This window comes from Meriones unguiculatus, chromosome 3 (genome assembly GCF_030254825.1).
Source record: "Meriones unguiculatus strain TT.TT164.6M chromosome 3, Bangor_MerUng_6.1, whole genome shotgun sequence".
In the NCBI taxonomy this organism is placed as follows: Eukaryota; Metazoa; Chordata; class Mammalia; order Rodentia; family Muridae; genus Meriones; species Meriones unguiculatus.
This window is the reverse complement of record NC_083351.1, coordinates 68,516,735-68,542,137: the sequence shown is the minus strand read 5'-3', so window position 1 is coordinate 68,542,137 and position 25,403 is coordinate 68,516,735. Positions and strand designations below refer to the sequence as shown.

General features: G+C 39.8%; 1 protein-coding gene across 4 annotated transcripts in view; it reads left to right on the top strand.

Annotated features, from left to right (window-relative positions):
* The window catches only part of Agk (acylglycerol kinase), a 72,406-nt gene extending 48,471 nt beyond the window's left edge, over positions 1–23,935 (top strand). For all 4 annotated transcript variants that reach the window (XM_021661356.2, XM_060380133.1, XM_021661355.2 and 1 more), the window contains 7 exons: positions 4,294–4,373; positions 7,058–7,115; positions 12,861–13,008; positions 13,425–13,522; positions 19,899–19,969; positions 21,767–21,851; positions 22,918–23,935. In XM_021661356.2, the coding sequence (XP_021517031.1) occupies positions 4,294–4,373; positions 7,058–7,115; positions 12,861–13,008; positions 13,425–13,522; positions 19,899–19,969; positions 21,767–21,851; positions 22,918–23,055 (678 nt within the window). In that variant the 3' untranslated portion in view covers positions 23,056–23,935. The remainder of the gene's footprint in view (positions 1–4,293; positions 4,374–7,057; positions 7,116–12,860; positions 13,009–13,424; positions 13,523–19,898; positions 19,970–21,766; positions 21,852–22,917) is intronic.
* The last annotated feature ends 1,468 nt before the right edge of the window (positions 23,936–25,403 follow it).

Below are 25,403 nucleotides of genomic sequence, written 5' to 3'. Positions count from 1 at the left end.
TTGGTTGTCTTGTAGTCTTAGCTCTCAGATGGGCTTAAAGTAGTTAGGATCTTGTACCTCATCTGTCCATCCTTTCTAACACTGTGAACAATGTTTTTTTTTTTTTTATAGCTTCCTGCATCTTAGAATTCTCTGTTTTTCTATTGAGATGTGTAACATTTTCTTATTTCTAAAGGATAATTTGTTTTGGAAATGTATTTGCTGGCTGTGCCCATAAAAGGGCATAGAAGAAATTACACCTCACAGTGAGTGTAATTTGGCATTCAGATTTTGGTCTTTAATTACTGCTATCTTAAACAAAACAACACACCTACCAGGACTCAGTAAAAGGGCAGTTTTAGAGGAAGGTAAGTGTGAAGTAAGAAAACACTAAAAAATTAACAGGAACATTACAGAAAGATTTTAAGAGCCAACCTGTTGGTGTTTGAACATCAAAATTATTAATTGTGGTAGATTATGATACTTTACATAAAAATAAGGAGTCCCTGAAGGCCGGGTGATGGTATGAAAGAATTGCCATGTTGTAAGTACAGAAGGAATGATAGAATATTAGCTTTATTTTTTAGTCACCATTTTGATAATTGATTTTAGGCCATCAGTAGATCATCAGTAGAAAATGAAGCAATGAAAAGAATTCTATTGGGAAACCAATCTGTAAGCATTTCCAAAATTATTTACTAAGTCATTAATGGAGGCAAATATGTATTTGAAGTAGAGAAATTAGCATATGCCCCTTTATCTGATCATGACACAAACTGGCAGTATCTGCCTTTTGAGAATGATGCCACGTCACTGTATAGTCTCCCTCCACAAATGTCAGCTAATTTCAGTCTAATCACGATAGAGTAATCAGAGAATCCAAACTGTGGGTTTTTCTAAACATTCAGACTGTCCTAAAAAATGTTAGTGTTGCACAGTCCAGAAGAAAGCAAGTGGTCTAGTCAAGATGAAAAGTGGGAACCTAGTAAAGGATTTGAACAATGAAAATCAACTGTAATCGTGGATGTTGTTAGAACAAGTGAAGATACTTGTACATGACTTGTATTTTAGATCATGCCTTTCATCCTTGGAGTCTATACTCTGGGGAGATAATTGCTAAAGGTTCTGGGGTGATGTCTACAACTGCAACTCTGACAACAGTACACAGCATATGAGGAGCTGAAGAAAGAGCACTGGCTATTTTAGAGAACCCAGGTTTGCATTTTAATACCCAGATGTGACAGCTCAGAACTTGCTGAAAACTACCACTCCCGGGAATCTGATGCCCTCTTCTGGCCAGTGTGGGCACTGCATGTATGTGGCACAGACAGGCATGTAAATATACACATAAAAAATAAAATAAAAACAGCAGATAAGACTACAAAGAGAAGACTTTGGCAATGTTGACTTTAGGGGAGAGGTGTAAATAGTCTTCATTGTACTATTTAAGGTTTTGCCCTTACATTGTTTTTCAAAATAGTGGGGTGAGAGAAATGGTTCATTAGCAATTTCTACTTTTTGGTCACCATCCCTTTAAAATGCTAGAAAAAAGATAAGCTAATTTTGATAGGAGTTAAGCAAATATTCTTTCTTCATCTAACTTAAAAACAAAGAGCAAATGTCTCAAAATGCAGAACGGCAGAATTAGACCTTGCAGTGGTGAGCACTGTGTTTGCTCACGTCCAACCTTAAGGTGTGCCAGCTCCATTCTGAGTGCGCACTCACTGTTCACTCATTTTATGATTTCGTAACAGTTTTAAGGGTTTATACTGTGCCATGATCCCAACTTTAACCCTGAAAGTTGCTGTTATACTGGTAGAAAATCCAAACACCAAAGCTGCCAAACTGGAAACTTTAGAGCATTCCAGATTCCACAGTTTTTGTTTGGAGTTAGGAATGCTCAACCATTAGTTTTTGCAAATATTCAAAAATTTGAGAAACCCCAAAATAGGGAACATTTTTGGCCTTCTGCCTTTCAGGCAAGGGACACTTAACTTATTTGCAGTTTGCTAGTCCATCTTTTAAACTGGTGAGCTTACAAGTTTACAGCCAAGTTTCCTTTTATTTTTCTTTATATAGCGGTGTCTAGACTATTCATCATGATATTATTAATCATAATATAAATTGCAATTGATCTTTTAGCATGTAATACAGCTAAGTTGTTTTCACAAAACATTAAAGGATAACTAGTAGGGATTTTATCCATAAAGATATTGTAAAATATGACTATTACCAAAGGAGGTGAATCAGGATATGTTTTTAATAACTCTGTGATTTAGTCTTTATTATATATCTGTTAGAGGAAATATATTGCAGAGTAAATTGAATGTAACTGGGAATTCTTGCGTTTGTACTTGAATGTCTTTTTCTCAACCCTGTTCTCTCATATACTGATTTTGTAACTTGATGTCAGATTTTTCACAATCTCTATATTAATGACACAGCCCACGAAGTAGAAAAATATTAATCAATTCTTAGAAAGGGTGGAACAGTAGCTTCTGCCGTAGTTTCTGAGGAACCAGAAATTGTTTTTTTTTTTTTCTTCTTCTTCTTCTCCTTATTTCTGAAAAAAATTACTTTCAGAATGTGGAGAAAATATCTGTAAACAGAGCCTGGTTCCATAAACATTATAGACAATGCTTGATGCCAGTTTTTCCTTCTAAGAGCACCACAAACTTGTTATCACGAACTGAAGACTATCCAGAAGTACAAGAAATCATAAGCTATAACAGTATCGTATTTAGCTTGTTCACTGTTCATTGTGTACTCACAACTCATTTGAATGTTCAGTTTGATGAAGAAGTCAAGATACATTTCTTCATATGACATATTTAAAAAAAAAATCATAGGTAGATAGGCAAAAAAACATGTTGGCTGCATCTTCAAAACATATCCAAAGGCAGCATATCCTTCACTCTCTTGTTCCAACCCTGGTAGCCTTCGTCTTACTTCAGAGCCCTCTGACTATAACCTTGCCTTATACCTTTGCCTCCCCATGGTCTGTTTTCAACAGCCATTGTGTGATCACAAGTTGGGGTACATCAATCCTTTGTTCAGAGCCCTCAGTAGTGTCTCTTCTCTGAATAAAAGCTAAGGTCATTCATTTAAGGTCTTTAATCTGGTCCGCTGGGCCTTATCTTGAATGTGCATATGGTGATTTGGGTCTGTTTAAATGTCATTTACTAATGGCATCTTCTTTCATCTCCTAGATCAACTAGTCGTTGGTCCTCTTAGCAATATCTTTGTAAAACTTACTTTGGTTCCACTGCCCTCTCATCATATTGTTTGACTTCGCTCCCATTGATACCTAGAAGGATTTGAAGAAACTTTTTACTTAACTGGTAGTGCTATATCTCCCTGTTGGTTGCTGATGCCTCACTCCTAGGTCTCTATGGGCTCATATGAATTTCATTTTTAGTATGTCACCATGACATTGAGTTTTGTTTTTGTTTTTTGAGGTTGGAAGTCTGTTTTATCTCCATTTTTTTTTTTAACTCCTCCTGTAGTTCTCCGGCTAAGTACTCTCAATAGCCTCTTCATACTTGAGTGCTCTAGCCCCTGGTCCACAATCTTAGATGAAGTACTTACTACCTGGTACCCAAAGACAAACATGTCCTCACTGGCACCTCTTTGTGTGCTCTGCACTCTCACGCTGGTTTATTCTCCCCATTGCTTGTGTGAGTACAGAGAGTAGAAAAGCCAGTCCACTGCCTGAGCAGGTACACAGCAAAGGAGTAAGAGGTCAGTGTCACCTAGTATGATGTTCCTATGCATGTGTGTTTCTCTTACAAATCCCTTGCTTGGCTTTGACACAGTAGAATGAGAGTGATGCTGGTGCTGGGATTGGAGGAACCCTTGATCCTATGAACACAAGATGCAATGTGCTTTCTCTGTAATATCCCCACCTCCACTCCAGGTCTTAATCTTGGATTATACTAGCCATGGCAGAGAAGTGATGGTGTGGGAGAATCCAATTGGTCCTTTTGTCTTTCAGCAGCCTCTGTGGAGTTGTGTATAGTACTGTACCTCTTCTTAGAATATGGGGTACCGTGTATATCAGTTTCCAGCTATTGAAAGTTAGCTGCTCAGAACCATAGTTAATAAGTTCCCTTGCCAGCGGATTCATGAGAACTAATATATATGATTACACTAAAGTATGGGTCATTCATATACTCTTTCAGGCCATGGGATCATAGGACTTTTGAACATATATATAAAATATTTGGTTTGATGAGAAGTAGGCCATGAACATTTTCTAGATACGTATGAATTTACTGTATTCACAAAGCTAAATCAATTGTATTTAACTTCCAGGGTGAAAAAGAACAACCTGTGTATGCAATGACTGGCCTCCGGTGGGGATCCTTCAGAGATGCTGGCGTCAAAGTTAGCAAGTAAAGGATTACTGTGGTGATATGTGATGATTCTTCACAAGCTTTATTCCAGCCAGGCGGGACTGGTGTACACCTTTAATCCCAGCACCAGGGAGGCAGAGGCAGACATATCTCTGAAAGTTTGAAACCAGCATGGTCTGCAGAGCTAGTTCCAGAACAGCCAAATCTACACGGTGAAACCCTGTCTCGAAAAACAAAAAAAAAAAAAAAAAAAAAAAAATAGTTTTATTTGATCTTTGCTTTTGAGGTTTTAAAAGACAGTGTTATTAGAGTAAATCTTCAAGGCCTGGAAGTTGAATTAAAGTATTGATAATGAAATAGGAACAGCCAGGTGAAAGTTTGAAATGGATAGGCAAAAAGGATAGGGAAAGTTCCATAAAGAGATGAGTATGTTTCTGTTTTCAGACACATTTAGCTTAGGTTCAAGTCACCCAGAAGGGGAAACTGGCATTGCTTATCTTATAGCAGCATGCTTATCTAGATCCCAAGGTGCTACCTAGACTTGAGCCTCTTGGAGCCCTTATAGTCCTCGTTGGTCAAAAGACTGTGTAAGGTGTTTGAAGAGCTCGTAGGTAAAGAGAGTGGGCTGCTCTCTCCTACAGGAGATAGGTGGGTGTCTGGCATCACTGACTGGAAGAACAGGCTTGGGAGGAGTGATTGGTGGGCTGCTGCTGGCTTTCGTGGGAACAGACTTAGTTTTAGAGACTTCTGTGGAATGACACTTCTGGCTAGCAAAGAGCGTGGAGAGGTAGTGTGGGCTGGCTTCCCAAGGACACACCATGCAAGGTTCATCTCATTTCTAGTGGAGGTGTCCTCTTTTGCCTGCAGCCCAGGGCTTACAGTTTTAGTAGAGGCTATCTGGGTTATGGTTGAGCTCATGTTCAGCTCTCTCATTGAGAAACCTCTCTTGCAGTTCAGGGGCCAGACTGCTAACCTTTCTTCACAGGAATTTCTCACACATTTCACTCTATCAACCCAGTAATGAAATTCCTGTCAGTGAAATGCCAGTCGATGAGTGTTGCTCCTCATTACACACCACAGTCTTCAGTGCTTCACATCTTTTTATTGCAAGTGTGCCATGGTTAAGTTGATTCCACAAATTACCTTGTGTTTGATCTGTCACCTCAAATTCACACAACTCAATGAGAGCAGTTGTTTGTCTTTCTCTGAGAAAGTCTGCTCAGAACAAGCTGCTTTCCAAAGTGTTCTGATCAACAGTTCAGTACAGGTCAGCTATGGTAGGAATAGCTCATATACCTGTTCCACATTTTGGCTGTCTTCTGGACAATAGTTTCAGGTCTGCAGGTGGTTATATAATACCTTGGCTAGGAATAACCACTGAGTCACTTTTGGTGTGAAATCAGAAACATTCCCTTGCTGGCCATAGGATGACTTGAAGCATAGTATCAAAATTTACTACTGGTAAAAGTTCAAGGAGCTGCTAACACTTTAGAAATAAACCGTGAGTCAGGGTGTTTTTCTACTTGCTAACCAGGAAAAGGAGAAAACTATAAAGAGCTTTTGAAACACCATAAATATCAAATATCCAAGGACCTCATCAGTTCCATCACAGCATTAACCTGAATGAGAATTTAGAAGGGCTCTACATTGTTTATATCTAACTTTGCTGTTCTGGGGCTTTAGGCCATTATCCCTAATGACCAGTTCTGTGTTTTTCCTTTTAAGCCTTGTCCTGTCTCTGGCTGCTATACCTCTTCTGGCCTAAAGTTACTTTTCTCCCTCTTTCCTGTGTCTAGATTCAGTCCTCCCTGAGTCACTTTCTGTTCTGCACCTGTGCTTTATTCTTACATATTTTATGTCACAGCACGGCCACTCTAATGTTTGTTGTTTTTCCCTTCTTGAGTTTTCTTACTGATAGTGATCAGTTTATACCACAACACATGTAGGCACATATAATTTACTATTATTTAGGGGATGTTAACTTCTCAAATCATAGGCCCAAAGGTAGGAGTTTTATACTGTGTTCTGTATGTTTATGCCCTACACATCTTCTCCATATATGTAATAGGAGCTAAGTGAAGGCACTCTGACACGACTCAGGCAGGAGCAGTCAGGTAGCATGGCTGGTGTCCTGATCACTTTCTCATTGCAGATGGGAGGCTTTCTCTCTAGTAGTATTCATGTGCTTAGCTACATGCAATAAGTTTTCATTTTGAGACTTAACACTTGACACGTTAAAGCCTTATAACATGAGTAATGTGGATATATACTGGTTTATGAATGTGTGTGCATTTTGTGTGAGATGGGCCATGGGGTACAGGATCCAGGCCTGTATCTTGTAACACATTAGATCATGTAGCACATGTAATACACTATCTGTGTGCAGCTTTATTGCTGTCTCTTTGGGGCTCTTCTGATTGTATACTCAACCTGTACCATGGGTGAATGTTTGTATTATAATGACCTCTGTAAATTTAGGGGTCAAAGATTTAGGCTACACACCTCTTATTAACTACAAGAATCTTTCTACTACTTAATTGTATTTTGTCAGATGTGCCAATAAAATATAGGTTAAAAGTGTATTACTTTTGTGTTATGCCACAATCTTTAAGACCTCAGAGCAGCCAATCATTGGAGAGGTACAGTCCTGATAAATTGATTGTTTTGGATGGTATCTAGCACAGTGGCAGCTCTTTTCATCTTTTTATCTTGGTTTTTCTTAGGTACTGGTATCTTGGTCCACTAAAAATCAAAGCAGCCCACTTTTTCAGCACTCTTCAGGTAAATGCAATTTATAATGTAGAACCTCACCTATGTTAATTTAATATTTCTCTGTGATGTGTATATATGAGATATTAATTCCTTGCTATAGAGCCGTTTGATATATATAATTACAGGAAACATTCTTGTTTTAATAGACAAGAACCACTAATATCTATTTTATTTTTCTTTCTTTTTTAATAGTTATTCTTTTATTTTTTCATCTTTATCAGTTTAGTAAATGATAAATTTTATAATGAACGTTTAAAATATTGAAATTTCTGAAGTTTTCTGTAGTTGAGGACAGTTTAAGCTCTTTTTTTTATGTTCATAGCAGCTTTATTTCTTTTTTTTCTTTATTAATTACACTTTACTCACTTTGTATCCCCCCCGTGGTTCCCTCCCTCCTCCCATCCCAATCCCTCCCTTCCTCTTCACCCTTTGCCTGCATGCCCCTCCCCAAGTCCACTGATAGGGGAGGACTTCTTTTCCTTCCTTCTGATCCTAGTCAATTAGGTCTCATCAGGAGTGGCTGCATTGTCTTCTTCTGTGGCCTGGTAATGCTGCTTCCCCCTCAGGAGGAAAAAAAAGCCCAGGGCTTTTCAGCGCCCTGGTTTCAGCGCCGAATTCTACCAGACCTTCAAAGAAGAGCTAAGACCAATACTCTTCAAACTATTCCACAAGATAGAAACAGAAGGAACACTACCAAACTCATTCTATGAAGCCACAGTCACCTTGGTACCTAAACCTCACGAAGATCCAACAAAGAAAGAGAATTTCAGGCCAATCTCCCTCATGAACATTGATGCTAAAATACTCAACAAAATATTTGCAAAATGAATACAAGAACACATCAAAGACATCATCCACTACAACCAAGTAGGCTTCATCCCAGGCATGCAGGGGTGGTTCATTCTATGGAAATCCATCAATGTGATCGACCACATAAACAAACTGAAGGAGAAAAACCACATGATCATCTCCTTAGATGCTGAAAAGGCATTTGACAAAACCCAACATCCATTCATGTTTAAAGTATTGGAGAGATCAGGGATACAAGGCACATACCTGAACATAGTAAAGGAGATATACAGCAAGCCTATAGCCAACATCAAACTCAATGGAGAGAAACTTAAATCATTCCCACTGAAATCAGGGACAAGGCAAGGCTGTCCATTCTCTCCATATCTCTTCAACATTGTTCTTGAAGTCCTAGCTAGAGTAATAAGACAATTGAAGGAGATCAAGGGGATACAAATTGGAAAAGAAGAAGTCAAAGTATCACTATTTGCAGATGATATGACAGTATACCTGAGTGACCCCAAAAACTCTACCAGGGAACTCCTACAGCTAATTAACACCTTCTGCAAAGTGGCTGGATACAAAATTAACTCAAAAAACTCAGTAGCACTCCTGTATACAAAGGACAAAAGGGCTGAGAAAGAAATTAGGGAAACAACACCCTTCACAATAGCCACAAAAGACATAAAGTACCTTGGTGTGAACCTAACCAAGCAAGTCAAAGACTTGTATGAAAAAAATTTCCAGTCTCTGAAGAAAGAATTAGAAGAAGATATCAGAAGATGGGAAGATCTCCCATGCTCATGGCTTGGCAGGATTAATATATTAAAAATGGCCATCTTACCAAAAGTAATCTACAGATTCAATGCAACTCCCATCAAATTACCAACACAATTCTTTACAGACCTGGAAAGAAAAATTCTCACCTTCATATTTTATTTTTTTATCAATCATTCCTCATATCTATTTATACCTACCTACCACCTACCTACCTATAGTCTATCTATCCTCATTGTTCTATGGCCAAATTCATGTTTGATTTGTCTTGGATACTTGTCTTTGTTACTTATTCACTCACCCTTGCCAGACAAACCTTGAACAGAGTAAGAAAATGTCTAGATTATTAATATGTGTATCTTATTAGTACCTGGCAATGCACTGAAGGTTTGTAGTAGATTAAAGATGAATTAATTATATAGGCTTGCATATATTATTAGTAGGTTTTGAACTGTGTTGGTTAAATAAGTATAGTACTTACTATATTGGACAGAATGCGTTCCTCAACACAGAGTTCTACTGGGCAGTTATCTATATATAATACATTAAAAAGTAATAAGCTCTGAGGCTGTAGAATAGCAGTGACAAAGCACTTATATAAAGCCATGGGTTTTATCACTAATGAGAGAGTAAAGGCATAGAAAAAAGTGCTCAACAATTTCCTATTAATGAAAAAGCAAATGGGAAAGCCACTCAATACATGAGCTATATACTGTGTTCATATTTCGTGCAGATCAAAGCAATATAATCACAATGTGATTGGCTAATCTAAAAATTGTTTGTGAAAACTAGGTTCCATTGTTAATATTTAGAGTTATCTAGTATTCTTCTAATTATAAAACAATATATATCCATTGAAAAATGTAGCTGTCTAACTTCTAAGAAATTCCATTTGTATTAAAGAAAAGAAATGGAAAAAATAAAAGTCAGTAAAATACTTGGAGTAAATATACATTGTTTTAAAAATCAAATAGAAAAGGCAAAGATTTTTCTACTCCTAAGGCAAACTGATTAGTAAAAAGTATTATTGTTAAAGAGATTAATAGTAACACTCTCGGAAGAAACAGTACCTATAGTTTAAATGATGCCCAGTGTTTATCAGGTGCTTATTGCTATGTGCTTGGCAGACAGAGCGCAAACTGCACAGGCTTTCTGCCCTCAGGAAGTAAGCATGTGCCAGAGAAGTTCAGTGGATCAGCAGCCTGACAGATGGCAGGAGAGAAATGTGGATGGGCAAGAGAGGACCAGAGGAGGGCCTCCTAAATTCGACTGAGGGTCAGAAAGCCTTCATGAGTGCATTTATGCTAAATTTGAAACTACATAGAACTGGACAAAGGGCATTTGGGATAGAGAAATGGTCTGTGTGAGAAATGGGCTGTGTGAAGTCACTGTGCTAAACCATGGTCATTAATTCAAGGCTGGTGCAGTGCAGTGTGTGCAGATGGATTGGAAGGACAGGGCTGGCTAGGGAGGTATCAAAATATACAGATATGCATTGTGGAAAAATTGTTTGGCTTCAACATGCACAAGGAATTGGGCATGTGTAGCTATAGGCAAAGACAGCAGCTATCAGATTGACAGAGTCATCTAGTGATAGGGAAAGAGTGGCTGCTGAGGTGTGCAGTGGGGTTGCTAATGGCAGATGGATCAAAGTGCCACTGGAGTAAATTCTCAGATGCTGGAAGATTATTAGAGTGCCAGACTTCTAGTCTGAGGGACTAGAGTTTTGTAACCTAGTTATTTTTTTTTTTTTTAATTAATGTTAATGGTATTAGGGAAAGCCAAGTTTGTGGAAGAAGATGAAATTTCAGTTTGCTCTGTGGTGAGTGTAGCATGTCTGTGTACAAATAAGCATAGATCTAGTTATGATTCTGTCTGTAACTCAGAGAGAGACTCTAGGATGAAGAAATCTGTTTCCATGTTGTAAGGATGTGACTGCTTTTGAAAGTATGGGCTTGGTAAAGGTGCCATTAAGAACCAATGACTAGGAATGGCACAAAGGACTGTAAACATTTAGAAAACTGAGGAAAAAAATATGACTGTACTAAGAGAAAAGCCAAGAGAAACCCAGAATAGCAGCCAATAGAGGAGGAATTTCAAGAGAGAGAAAACAGTACAAGTTTTAAGAAGCAAAGGCAAGAGAATAAATATAAACAGGAGACTGTCTTCTGAACTTAGTAGCTGCCAAAGATTTGTTAAACTCCAAAGTAAGAGTATTAGATTATAACAAAGAAAGACAAGAAATAAATGGGAAGTAAAGAAACGAAAGACAGTGGAGCCTTCCCTTCTCGATGAGGAGGGAAGGGAGAATGAGGGAAGGTGGAGTGTGACGGTGGGACTGGGAGAAGGAAGAGAGGGCTGTGATCAGGATTTAAAGTGAATAAATTAATTAATTAATGGGGAAAAAAAAGAAACACAGACATCTGCGGGGAGAGGGTGGCACACACCTTTAATCCCAACACTCAGGAGGCAGAAGCAGTCGAATCTCTGTGCTTGAGGCCAGCCTGGTTTACAGAGTGACTCCAGGACAGCCAGGGCTACACAGAGAAACCCTGTCTAGAAAAACAAAACAAAAAGAAAAAGAAAGAAATGCAGATAGCAAGGGTAGACTGTTTCTTTTTCAGGAAACTTGACCTTGAAGAGGAGGAGACAGAAAAGGTAAAAGCTGAGAGAAATAGGAGGGCAATAGTGCAGTGGTTTTTAAATGAGCAGTTGTTTGTGGTTTTTGTATGTCCCAAAGCAGAAGACAGGAGGAATGGGAAGTGAATAGAAAAGAGACAGAAAAGATGACTGAGTTGGTAAAATCCATACATAGATAGAAGGTTGAAATCCAGGATTCTCCTTGCACAGGGGAAGGGCTTCATTTTTCACTGAGTCAGGAGAGAAGTAACAGTTAGGTCCTCATGAAAGTAACATTGGAGAGGTTTAGGATTTTCTTCCTGATGGACCTGATGTGATTTAAAAACAGGTGATCTTCTGAAAATTAAGCAGGTGGATGGATGGTAGAGGTGGCACAGAAAAGTCAAGAGAATTCGTACTGTCACATTGCACCAAAGCCTGAGAGTTTGTAATGTCATTGATAGGCTCTTGTGCTTTCTGTCTATACTCAGCTGGAGTATGAGGGGTTTTTTCCCCAATAAATGTTGAGTCCTGATTTAGGGCTCCCTCTCTTTCTCCTCCCCTTTCCCTCCCAAACATACACACACACACAAACACTAATAGTAATAATAGATTAAAACATATTATGAAAATATCTAGTGTGAGAAAGATGGGGTTTGAGGCAGTGAAGAGGCCTTAGGCTGGATTTGAATTTAGTCTTAGCCAGAGCATTCTGTCCTCCGCATGGAATATGATTCTAGCAGTGAAGGAGGTGCGGGATGCAAATGATTTCATTAGATTTCATTGTGCCATCAATAAATTGAAGGTTCATTTATTACGGTACCACTGTGCTCATTCATATCAATTTCTCTTGTTTGGATAAGTAAATGTGAGCAGTAGGTGTCAGTTCCATTTGTTTCTTTATGTTAGGGGAAGTGATAGAGAACACAGTCACTGTGTTCATGTTTATTTGTGTTTTGTTTTTCCTGGCTCATAATACCTTTTTTCTTTTTAATTTATTACAATTTATTCACTTTGTATCCCAGCTGTAGCCCCTCCTTCATCTCCTCCCAATCCTGCCCTCCCTCCTTCTTCTCCTCCCATGCCCCTCCCCTAGTCCACTGATAGGGGAGGTCCTCCTTCAGTTCCATCTGACCTTAGCCTACCAGGTCTCAGGACTGACTGCATTGTCTTCCTCTGTGGCCTGGTAAGGCTGGCCCCCCTCAGGGGGAGGTGAGTTCAAGTCAGAGACAGTCCCTGTTCCCCTTACTAGGGGCCCACTTGGAGACTAAGCTGCCATGGGTTACATCTGTGCAGGGGTTCTAGGTTATCTCCATGCATGGTCCTTGGTTGGAGTATCAGTCTCAGAAAAGAACCCTTGGCCCAGATATTTTTGTTCTATTCATGGTTTTTAAGGCAAGGCTTTGAAAGGAAAATGAAGCTTGATGGCTTCATATTTCCAAAGCAGAGAGAATTTTGCTCATTGAAGAGACAATTAGCTCATTAGAATTCTTTGCAGAGCATAGACCTCAGAGTTAGAACTTCTGTGTACATGAAAAAAAAAAAAGCTGTTTTCTTCTTCGTTGACAGGAGTGGCCTCAGACTCATCAGGCCTCAATCTCCTACACTGGACCTACAGAGAGACCTCCCAGTGAGCCTGAAGAGACCCCTCCCCGGCCCTCTCTGTACAGGAGGATATTACGCAGACTTGCCTCATTCTGGGCACAGCCACAGGATGGTGAGCAACATGGTGACTGTGGATCACAAGCCTGCTCAGTCTTAAAATGCCCTGGAGCAGACACCCAGAGTCAGTTCTAGATAATTAACTGGAGCAGGAGGAGCCATTCCACCCTAGTTGAATTCAGTGCTGTCAGTGTCTTGTGAATGGGTACCACAGTTTCTGTGCATTCTTTGTCACTGACATTAGTGCTACTGTGCTGCTTTTAGTGAGGATGTTTTGGGAATAGAGAACCTGATGTTTATCTCTGTGTATCAGGAAAATGAGGTAAAGTATAGAATTGGATGAAGGGCTGAGGAAGCTAAACACAGACACCAGCAGCTCAGCTGTTAGTGTCTCTCTTTCTCAGTGTGTGTATGTGTGAGAGAGAGAGATATCAGTAGAAACCCTGACCCATGTCTGATGGATTCCCACAGCCTTCTCCCGTGAGGTGATCCCAGAGGTCTGGAAAGATGTACAGCTGTCCACTGTTGAACTGTCCATCACAACCCGAAATAGCCAACTTGACCTGATGGTAAGTGCACTCTTTTTTTTTTTTTTTTTTTTTTTTTTTAAGAATTTGGTGTCGGGGTGGGGGTGGGGGGAGGAGTGACAGGTGCTTTTCTTGCAGCTCGAGTTTATTGGGGCACAGGAGCTCAGGGATCTCCGAACAAGTGTTTTGCTCATGCTTGAGTGACCTGGAGGGCTCAGGACAGAAGCTTTAAAAGTGAAAAGCTAGAAAACTCACTTGAACTCTCATTTGAGTAAATGTGCATTATTTTTGTGACTGTATTGAATACATGGACTCGGATTCCCCAGGAGAAGCAGGCAGATCTGTAATGACACATATGGGAGTTTTGTGTGGTTTGGTGAGACAAGGTCTTGTTATGTAGTACAGGCTAGCCTCAAGTTGTGATCTTTCTGCTTAGCCTCCTAAATAGTGGAGTTTCAGGCCAGTGTGCCATGTGTGGGCTTACATACATGATTTAATTTGGATACAATCTATAGACATGCATTGTCTAACACTCTTCATCTATGTGGCTATTTAAATTTAAATTACACAGGATTAAAGTTTAAAATGTAGTTTCTCAGTCATGGTAGCTATATTTCAAGTGCTTGATAGCCATGTGTAGCTTATAGCTGCTATACTAAACATGCAGATATGAACATTTTCATCAGTGTAGAAAATTCTACTGGCTAGTGCTGCTATAGACAGTGCATGAAAACAAAACACAAGAAGTGAAATAAAGCAAACTGACTGTCAGCTGATTTTATGTTGCCTATAAGCAAAGAATTGATTTTCTAATTTTAAATGATGCAAAATCAAAAGTATATTTTATGGTACATGAGACATATGTGAAAGTCACATTTCAGAATCGATATATAAAGCAATATTTTAACACAGATGTTACAATATTGAATTTCTCCTTTATATGTATTTCTCCTATGGCCACACTTGTAGTGCATCGGAGGGAGCTGGAATAGTTGTGACAGAGGGTATGTGGCTCCAGAGCCTTAGGTGTTTGCTATTTGGCAATTTTTAGAAAAAGCATACTGAGACTGGAAATGAGAGAACTTTAATTACTTATTATATTACCAATAGTGCCAGTATAAGTTGTTCTTACTCTGATATAGTCACAGTAAGATATTACTATGATATATTCAGCTTTTATGAAAATTCAAGTAGTCCAGTCAGAAAACTGGCAGATGGAGCTGCAGTGAAGTGGGAAGGTTAATCTCACCATTAATGTTCACAGTATTGATTTGATTTCTGCTTATTTGTGTCTCTTGTGAAATACTTGCAAAGACAGCCTCCTTTACCTTCTGAAATAATTCCAGTTGAATTAAAGAAGTAAATTTAAAATAATAAAGCTACTTAGGATTAAGTAAAAATTAAATGGTTATCAGTATAAACTTGAAAAGTACAAAAGTTTTTCTAAGCATGACACCAAGGTAAATTTTATATTGATGCATTCATCTACTTATTTAAAAAGATAAACTTCTGAATGACAGTTGAGGAGAATATTAGAATGTGGCAGAGAAGCAGTTATTAGCTTTCCTTATCACAGACTCCTCATATAAATCAATAAGGAATGAACAGAGACAGTATTCAACAATGGGCCACAGGCTAAAAATAGAAAATGCACAGAGGGGAACATTTTTTAAGTAAAGCTGAGTTTATTACATGGGAGTCACTGTCCTAAGAATCTTACATAAGTTAGTTATATTATCCTCAGATTTATACCATGTGTGTAAGTTTAACTGCATTTTATACTGAGGGTAACAAAAAAGTGTACAAAGAAACACTAACTGAAATGGTAACTACTGGTTCACAGCATGTGTTGCACACCACCCTAACACTAGTCCTCAGTGGTGCTGGGCTCGGGGAACTGGGCTGTCTCTTATCCTTCATGAGACTGTAAGTTACAACACTCTTTGTTTTGGGTCATGTAGACAAAGTGTCTTCCCATGCATCCCCTTGCCCTGGTGGGTGTGGCTGTTAGCTGGTGGGCGCCAGCTGGTGAGTACTTAGCATACATAGTCTTCCCTTACTTGCCACAGAGCTCTGAAGCCACTGTGAAGGATGAGGTTGAAAGTCCTCTATTCAGAGGGATCTTTGAAAAGTAGATAAAATTTCTATTACACTTTTTTTTTAATTTGTAGTCTTTGATAACAATGAATTTCTAGTATTTTGCTCATGTTCTTTTGCCATTGTTCTTTTCTCTCATGGCTGAGTCTCTATGAGTGCATTGAGCTCACTGAGCATGTGACTGCAGCTCTAAAGGAGCCACATTCAGGCTGCTGAATGTTCTTATCTTTGTGCTAATTACAAAGGTATGTGACACTGCTTCTTATCACTAGTGGAGCAATGTCATTTTTTTTCCCTCACCACTTTGCAAATGCAAATACAATAAAGTATTCAGACACTGTAGCTGTCTTGTAATAGCTTGAAATGTTTACTTATCATTAAAATACTATATCCATAGTATGAAAACAGCATTAGGATTGTGGCTGTCAGAAATTTAATGTCTTTAAATAAGCATGTTTATTCTTTAATAGCAAAGATATTAAATAAATTGATTAAGTGAATATTGATGCTTTTATTTAAAGTAATATCTAATCTTTACACTTACTAATGTGGCAAGATGCTCATCATATATTGCTGCGTGAAAAACCAATTTAAATTGGTTTTCATAAGATGGTTGGTTTCATTTTTATTCAAAAAAGAAAAACTGCCACCTATAATTGAGCTTTTAAATGGCACGGGTAAAAGCTCCAGTTTCATTTACTCATTCTAGTAGCCAGTTGTTTGGCCAGCTTATTGAAGCATCTATCTTTCCCTTAGAGATGGAGAGGTGATTGTGAGCCACCCATTGAGGGTGCTAGAAACTGAACTCAGCTCCTCTTGAAGGGCAGCAGCATTCTTATCTCCTGAACCATCTCTTCAGACCCATGATTTCTATAAACTCTATACGATGTTTATTAGGTTCCTCATAAAAGTTTTATAAGGTTGCATTGTATACATAGATCAACTGAAGAGAAATGGCATTTCTACAGTATTGACCCTTCTGGCATATCAATGTGATGTATCCCTTCATTTACTTAAGTCTTCAATATCTTTCAATGAAGTTTTATGGTTTTCTCTATAGCATTTGTCTATGGCTGAGTATACTCCTGGTTATCTTACTTTTGATGCTACTATCAATATGATCTCTTAAAACTTTATTTGAAGAGACAAACAATTGATTTTTGTGTGTGTTGATGCTGAATCAGCATCTAATTAAATTCTTATTAATTATGTTTGCCTATGGGTTCTTTTAGATTTGTTATAGATTTTGCTGTTATTAACAGCAAACAGTGCCAGTTTTGTTTCTTCCTTTTAAACATGTTGTTTTTCAAAGCCTTTGTCCTTCCTCACTGCCCTGTGAGGACTTCAGTGGTGCTGTACAGAATCGCTGATGGGAACCACTGCTTTGTTCTCACATTTGGTACCATTTTTTGATTCATGTTTTTAGATAAGGAAATTTCTCATAGAGAAAATTTTGCTAGGTTTGCCAAGAGTTTTATTAACTTTAAATATCTTAGACATTAAATTCTATAAAGTATCTTTTCATCATCCATTAAGACAATAAGGTTCACACACACACACACACACACACTTGAAACCACCTGAGTTGAAGAAAAAAACTCCTCCCAAGAAACAGACTCAATCCTGGGAGATTCAGTCACATCAGGACCAAGAAGTGCATTCCCACCAGGTAAAGGTGAACATGTTGTCAGGAAGGCCTGGGGCATTGATCCTTAAAAAGGCATTTCCTCCATAATGGGACAGAATTAGTCCGATTCCAGACTGTTTCCTCTAGCAAAATCTGGAAACTAACTTGCAGACTCGCCATTTCCAGGTGACCCAACTGTACCTCCAGACAAAGCAGAAGAAAGCGGTGAGCAGAGGGGCCAGCTGGCCAGCTGCCTTCAAGCAACGATGTTGCTGCATTTTATTGGAATGCAAACACACCAACACATTACGTTGTATACAGCAGAATCTAATGGCCGTCATAGAGACTTCAGAGAGCTCTCTCTGGTCCTTAACAGAAAACACATGTTGGTGTCCATTTTTACTGGAGCAGGGCTTTGCTGCCTGCTGCAAGTTTAAATATGCCTGTTTTCTTGCCCGTTCTCTTCTGTGCAATAGGCCTGGTGACTACATCGTTTCCCTCCTCCTCCCTGCCACTTCCAATGCCATGTCTCATCATCATATCATTGTCCTGGCATCTACTGAAACTTCCCTGCGCCTGCTCATTTCTTTGTAATGTTCTTTCTTGGCTCACTGCCTGCCTCTACGGTTAGACCTCTATCTCAATTCTTAGCACAGCAGGCAGAGTGACCCTATTACAAAAAAAGATCGAACATTTCCCTCCTTGGAGCCCTCTACTGCCTCTCCATCTCACTCACCACATTCCTTAAAGTGGTCTGCAGAGCCCTACCCACCAAGATGCTCTTTCCCTCCTCCATCTTTATGGTTTTCTTGCCCCTGCCACTCAGTCTGCTCTAGCCATGTGGATTTCTTTGCTGTTCTCTGTACATTTCAGGGATGCCCCCACCTGAAGGTCTCTGCCATGTAGTTCCCTTTGTATGGATGGCTTGTCCTTAGAATGCTGTTTTTTATTTATTTTTTATTACAAATATTCACTTTGTAGCCCAGTTGTAGCCCCCTCCCTCATCTCCCAATCCCACCCTCCCTCCCTCTTCTCCCTTATGCCCCTCCCCTAGTCCACTGATAGGGGAGGACCTCCTCCCCTTCCATCTGACCCTAGCCTATCAGGTCTCATCAGGACTGGCTGCATTGTCTTCCTCAGAGGCCTAGCTGAGCTGCACTCCCCAGGGGGAGGTGATCAGAGAGCCTGCCACTGAGTTCATGCCAAGACAGCCCGTGATCCCCTTACTAGGGAACCCACTTGGAGACTGAGTCTGTGAGCTACATCTGAGCAGGGGTTTTAGGTCCTCTCCATGCATGGCCCTTGGTTGGGATATCAGTCTTTGCAGGGGCCCCAGGGCTGAGTTTTTTGGGGTCTGTTGGTCTCCTTTTGGAGCTTCTGCCCCCTCCAGAGTGGTGGTTTTTAAAGTATAGTCTTTAGAGTGGCAGCATCAGATTACCAGGAAATCATTTGAAATAAAAATTCTTGAGCTTTAGAACAGGCCTGCTGATCTAGGTACTCTGAGAATGATAGCAGATTTTGAGTGTGTTTTAAATTAACTTTTAACCAACAAATATAAACAGGATCTTGATGTTAATTGGCTCTGCAGGGATACCCACTACAACTTGAAAATGGCTTCCCCTGATAAATACATTCCTTCCTTGATTGCCTCTTGGTCTTCTTGTGATTAGGGTCACCTTTCACCTGGCCTCTCTTTAAAACACTAGTCACTGGGGCTGGAGAGATGGCTCTGCAGCATAAGAGCACTTTCTACTCTTCCAGAGGGCCCAGGTCTTCAGAGGATTCAGGTTCAATTCCCAGCACCCACACAGCAGCTCGTAACCATCAACTCTGGTTCCAGGGCCTCCAACAGCCTCTTCTGACCTCCGTGGATATCTTGAACACAGTTAGTACATGGACACACATACAGTAAAATCATACATACACATAAAGTACAAGTAAATAAATCTTTTTTAAAAATGGACTGCCACCAATGCCGTCTCAGGCTTCTTGTCTGTTTATGGCATTTTGTAATATATTCTGATGTACTTCTACTATACCTATTTCTACTATATTCAGTAATATACTGCTTTATTATTCTGTCTACTCCCTATACTCCCTACAGTTAAATGTAAGTTCTTTGTGGGCAGAACTCTTTCTGTGTTCTGTCAGGGATGTAACCCAAACATTCTGACGGTTCATGAAATGTGGCTAGCATGCAGTAGGAAGTTGAATGAAACAGGAAATGGGAACTCTGAGCAGTCATGTCAGAATATTGTGTTTTGTAATTCCTAGTTGAGAGATGTTCTTTAGTGGTACCTTTGAAACAGTTCTCAGAGGCTTGTGTGTGCTCTCCTGGGCCTACATGTTTTGATCCCCTAAGAAGGCCATGCAGAAGTGTTGGGATTGCTTCAGGAAAGCTGGATTTGTGTTGCCCGATGACGACTAGTAGCAAACCGAGGGAGGGGATGGGAATTGTGGTTCTTCCCACAGCACTTCCTTGCGGGTCAGTCTTACAGAACTTTGTAGAGATAGAATCAAAGTTTTGCAACCTTTTTTTTTTTTTTTTTTTGGGAATAAGTAGGTTGCTGTTTTCTACTCTTGTTGCATATCACGTTTCCCTTTAGAGCATTTTAAAGAACACAGACACCTGTGGGTGACAGCTGCATTAGCCCAGTTTTCTAGTCTTAATATTCATATTCTTAATTTTTCTAGAGCAAAGAGGACTTTATGAACATTTGCATTGAGCCTGACACTGTCAGCAAAGGAGATTTCATAACCATAGGGTAAGTGCCTGGCCTGTGGGAAGTGGAGCTTCATTAAATAACTTCTTCAATCCTTTCTAGAGTGGGTTATCTACTTAAGATGAGGACCTGGCAAAAGCCTGTCTGCCTGGGAATTCTGGCCTTTTAATAATAGAGCTGGTATGTCCATTATCTGTGTACTTTGGCCCTCTCTGCTCATTTTGGGAGAAGCAGACTGCAACAGTCTGCCTTTTAATTTAAATTAAAAAGCTCAGTGTTTCAGGCAGAGTTAAGGACTCTAGTTTCAGTCCAAGAGCTTGACTGGCTCCTCACTGACTTCAGGACTCTTAAGGTCACTGACTTGTCTGACTTCTTTCCTATCCATAAAATGGTAGTGTATCATCATGTCTACTACCTCAGGACTGCTTGTCAGTCTCAGAGAGGCTTCTGACGTTGAGCAGCACGTCCCACCATCTTCTACTGTGCATGCCATTCACCTTGTCTTCCCATTCCCAGAATATCAAGGACAAACTTGGAAGAATGCTGAGTGCCTGAACATTTTTCAGGCCTCCCCTTTTCTAATACAGTGGATTCTTCCAAGTCCTGCCTGATTTGTTAATTCCTGCCTTGGCTGGAACTCATTGGCTATAAACCCTCCAGACATCTTCAAAGTATCTAAGGAGCTGTGTGTTCCCATGCCAACCAGCAATCTACTCAGCTATCTTTGCTTTGTCCTGGTGCTCCCTCTCGTGCCCATTTAGGGATTGGACATTCCTTCTGCAACAGCTGTGTCTCCATGGCTTCATCAATATCTGTTACAGCGTAGGCAGCAGAATGGCTTTCATTAGTCTGTGTTGTTCTTGCCTTTGATACAAATTTTTCAGATACTGAATGGCCCCTTCTGCAGCCTTCAATTACACTCACTGTAGTACAGGGAGGAAGGAAAAGGCCATCCCTTCTACAGTGTGTACAAATCTCACAGTATCTTAAGTGAGCCTACTAGTGGGGAGCAGTCGTAGTCAAATTCTTATAGCAATGGAAATAAATTTGTGTAATTCATGTGTTCGTTGAATATACGAGTGGAACATGGTAAAGCTACATTGAAACTGAAGACAATTTCATACACAAAAGAATCGCTGTTTCCAAATAGCGTAGATAATGGACTTTTTTTTTTTTTTTGAGACCTGGTCTCTTATAGCCCACGCTTGCCTTTAACTCCCCAAGGAGCTCAGGCTGACCTTAAACTCTTGCCCCTATCCCTTTCCCTGTTTTTGTATTTATCATGACTAGCCAAGTGAGGTAGGTGTGCATTGAGGTCATGCATGTTCCTCACTCACTGCTTTACGCCAAGGCCACTCAGCAAAGGTGAATGTGCTAAAAGTAGGTTGTTACATTTGAGAGTCATCAGAGAACACCCAAGACTCCGCATTGGGATAAAAGAATTATCTACCCCAAACTAGAATAAAACCACTTTGTCCTTCAAAAAGGATCACAAGGCCCAAGTAACAGAAATTCGATGCTTTTCTCAGAGGATTGAATTACACCCTAATTTTAAAATTTGAGATGAATGGCTTAAAAACTAGATAGAACCATTAAAAAAAAACCAACAACAACAACTGAGAGAAACTTCGTCTCAGCTTTATGCAGTTCTCTACACAGGTCAGTCAGTCTTCTCAATCTGGAACGCATCCCAGTGCTGGGCAAGAATCACAGAACTATCCACTGAGCCCTGCTCTCCACAGCTGCTCTTAATTGCCCTGTAGGGGAGAGCTGGGCTTTCCTTAGGTTTAATGCAGTTGCCGTCAATGGTTCTGACCTAGCCTTTTCTTACACTACTAGAAGTAAGAAGGTGAGAGATCCTGGCCTGCGTACGGCTGGTACTGAGTGTCTCCAAGCCAGCCACTGCACTCTGGTTCTTCCTGAGGTAAGGTGCTCTGCAGATGTTTTGGGTTGGCCTGTCTGTTCCTCCATTTTCCTCCTCTTCCTTCCATATTAACTGCCATTTAGGTACCTTCTGTTTGATAAACTCATCATCAGGTCTGAGTTAAAGGAGACCAGAGCTTCTAAGTTACTGATTTGGAGCAGGGCTCTGGGGCCTTTGAAGTCTCTAAGCCAGTGTTCTCCCTCAGAGGGATCCTTAGGTCCTCTGACCTTTGCTTCTTCCTGCCAGTAATGCGGAGGATGTTTGTATCAGCTGAAGAATTTTCTAGCTGGTGGATAATTTTATTTTTTTTCCTGTAAACTCTGCTATAGAATGTCATGCTTAGAATGACACCCTTTGTATGTAGGAATAAAAAGTGGAGATATGTGAATTGAAGGTAATTTGATTGCTGCTTCCCCAGGAAGGATTTACGGCAGGCCTGAAGAGCTACGGCCATGCTGCTGCTGCCCTGCATTGAAACTGTAGGCAAATGGGAGGTGTCCACATGCTGCCACCATAATTTCGTGGAGCAAATGCTCCATTAAATGAGTTCTGGCAGGACTCCATAGAGTCTGTAATGATCCTCTGTTGACACATCCAAGCCTGAAGCCCAACAAGTCTTGGGAAATAAAAATTAGTGGACACAACATACTTCACAGGAGAATTAGCTGTCTTTCTTGCTTTTAGCTTAGAAGGATTATAGTCCCTGGTCCTGGGTTACATGCTCATCATTTTTTTCCCATAATGGATATGCTTGTTTATTTATTATGTTAGTTCTGTGACAATTTAATAGATCTGTAATATGAAAGGGCTCCTGCCTTTTCATAGAGATGTAAAAATTTTAACTTTATTCAAGCTCCATAGTGTTTCTTGAGATAGTTTTAAAAGGAAAAAATCCCTCTTCATAGTCAGAGGGAGGAAGAGAGAGAGAGAGAGAGAGAGAGGAGACAGAAACAGGAAATGTTTGCAGAACCAGTCAGGACTGGGAGATTTGTTAGGATGTGCCTACAGTGGAGATGCTTACTCATCCATGAAGACACAGGTGTGCTCAGAACTCTCATCTCTCTAGGGAACTGAAGGTTCTTTCAGCATTGACAGTGAGGAGTATGAAGCCATGCCTGTGGAGGTCAAACTACTGCCCAGGAAACTGCAGTTCTTCTGTGATCCAAGGAAGAGAGAGCAAATACTGCAGGGCACATCCCAGTGAGCTGGCGGCAATGGGGGGGGGGGGGCACTCCCAGGCTGCGTCAAGCCACCAGTGGGACCACAAATGTGTGCATCTTCTATACCCAAAGTGTCACAGGATCCCAAGGGAATTTTCGTGGCAAGTACCCTGACCCTTCCTTTAGTGCTTCCTAGAGCACATACCTGTCAGCCAACTTGTGGTCAGCATTCTGTTAACCCATGCTTTCCTTGTGTTGTGGTAGTTGACCCACCTACACAGCGGTTGTCTTAGGCTGGTTGAAAGCCATTCGTGCACTTAGTTGAAAGGGGCTGGAATGTTGTGACTGCCCCACAGTGGCGAGTGCAATCAGTAGATTAAGCTCCCTTTCCAGTTTTTTGTCCGTCCCAGGGTATCCCAGGGAAGCAGCTGCTGTCTCAGGTGCCTCTCCCTTTCTGGGTTCTCTCATGGGTGCTGCTCCTCAGTGAGCTTTCTGCTTTATTGCTTGGTCTCAATCTAGAAAGCAAATGTGAGGTGTTTCCTCTTCAGCCATGGCTAACGTACCATAAAATGCTACTTACAAAACAAACTAGTGCTTCTTCATTGTTAGTTTGCTTGTGTACAATTGTGGCGCATGCTGAAAACTAACTGACCTGGGACCCACCCCCAGCCTTGTAACTCAACCTGCCAGGAGGCAGGGTTCTTCATGTTAAAAGGTTTCTTCCCCGGGTGACTCAACCACTCCAGGGGAAAGTGATTTTCCCAAATGTATTATATATATATATTTTTTTTTCAAAATCACGTGTTCGCGTTGACATCTATCGTTTGTTTCATGGGAAGTTAAACACTTGTCAATGTACTTCCTAGTGTTGTGTAAATACTGTTGTTTAAAAATAAAAACTGTTGCATCATTCTTTTAAACATATCCAGTGTCATTTAAATGCACCCCTCGTTTATAGGACTGGAAGAACATGAGAGAGGGGGCTGTGATAGGGATGTAATGTGAATAAATAAAAGTTTAAAAATAACCCAGTAAACTAGCTCTTCACTGCTCTTCACTATTTGAAAATTTTGAATTTATTTTTTTCTCCCTTGTATATAACTCTATACTGCTACCAGCAAAGGGATTCTTACAACAGTTTATTTTTATGCTTAATATTCTTTATCAATTGCTTTTCATCAGTAAACAATATAAATAAGTGCTAACTTATTACAAAACAAATGTTTTAACAATTATTGGTATATATTAGAATAATTATTTGAAAAATCAATTTGAATAAACGATAAATAATTCAATAATAAATAGATAAATAATTTGAATTAATAATAATTAATAATTAATTAATTATTAATTAATTATTAATTAAAATTAAAATTAAATTTGTTAATTAGAATTAATTAAATTAAAATTAATTAAAATTGTTATTAGAATGTTTCTATTCATAACTTATTTAGCCAATGTATAAATATTATTTCTGTGAGATAAGATATCCAGGATCAGTTATATTCCTTTTTCATTTTTTATTATTTATGAGGCCAGAAAGTTTGTAATATTGATTTTTGTTTTTGTTTCTGTTTTTTTTCTTTTTTTGGTTTCTCTTGTAATCTTGGCTGTCCTGGGCTGCTTTGTAGACAGGCTGGCCTCAAGCTCACAGAGATCTGCCTGCCTCTGCCTCCCTGAGTGCTGGGATTGCAGGTGCTCCACCACACCCAGCTTCATTTTTTTTTTTTTTAATGCTTTGAAATTAGCATGGGGGGGAGCATACTACAGCATTAAAATTAATAAGGATCTTTCTCTAGTCGGTTGCAAGCTGAGAACTGAAAGCACTTGCCTTTCTAAGGAGTTGCTACCAGGATATTAGTACCATTTACTTTTATTACTACCATGGGCATTCCCTTTGCTCATGCCCAGAAGCCCTTGAACTCTAGAAGGCCTGCATTATAGTAAATTAGATTGAGCCTTTGTCATTGTGAAAGGGAAAGTGACACTCTTAGTAGCAGGAATTTCAGAAAGATCAAATTTAAATGTAAAGACAGTAATATACCTTTACCCGTGCTTGAACAGAGTAGACAGACAGTACCTACAAAAAGCCCATAACTGACTATCACAAAGAGTAAGGCTTGCCTATGTGGTTCTTTATGCTATGCTGGCAAATGTTCTACTTTAACAGCAAACAGAGGAGCCTGAAGATCAGCATAATCACTTACCCTGAGCCAGCTGGAGAGGGAAGGGGGTTGCTACTGTGTGAGGAAAGAGAAGGCTGTGCTTCTGTAACCACATGTAGGACCAGTATAGAATCCAGCGATAGTTCTTAAAGCACTGGGCAGCTGCAGATTCTAACCATAACCACTGCCTTAAGGTTAGGGAAGGACCCACATTATGAATTTTACTC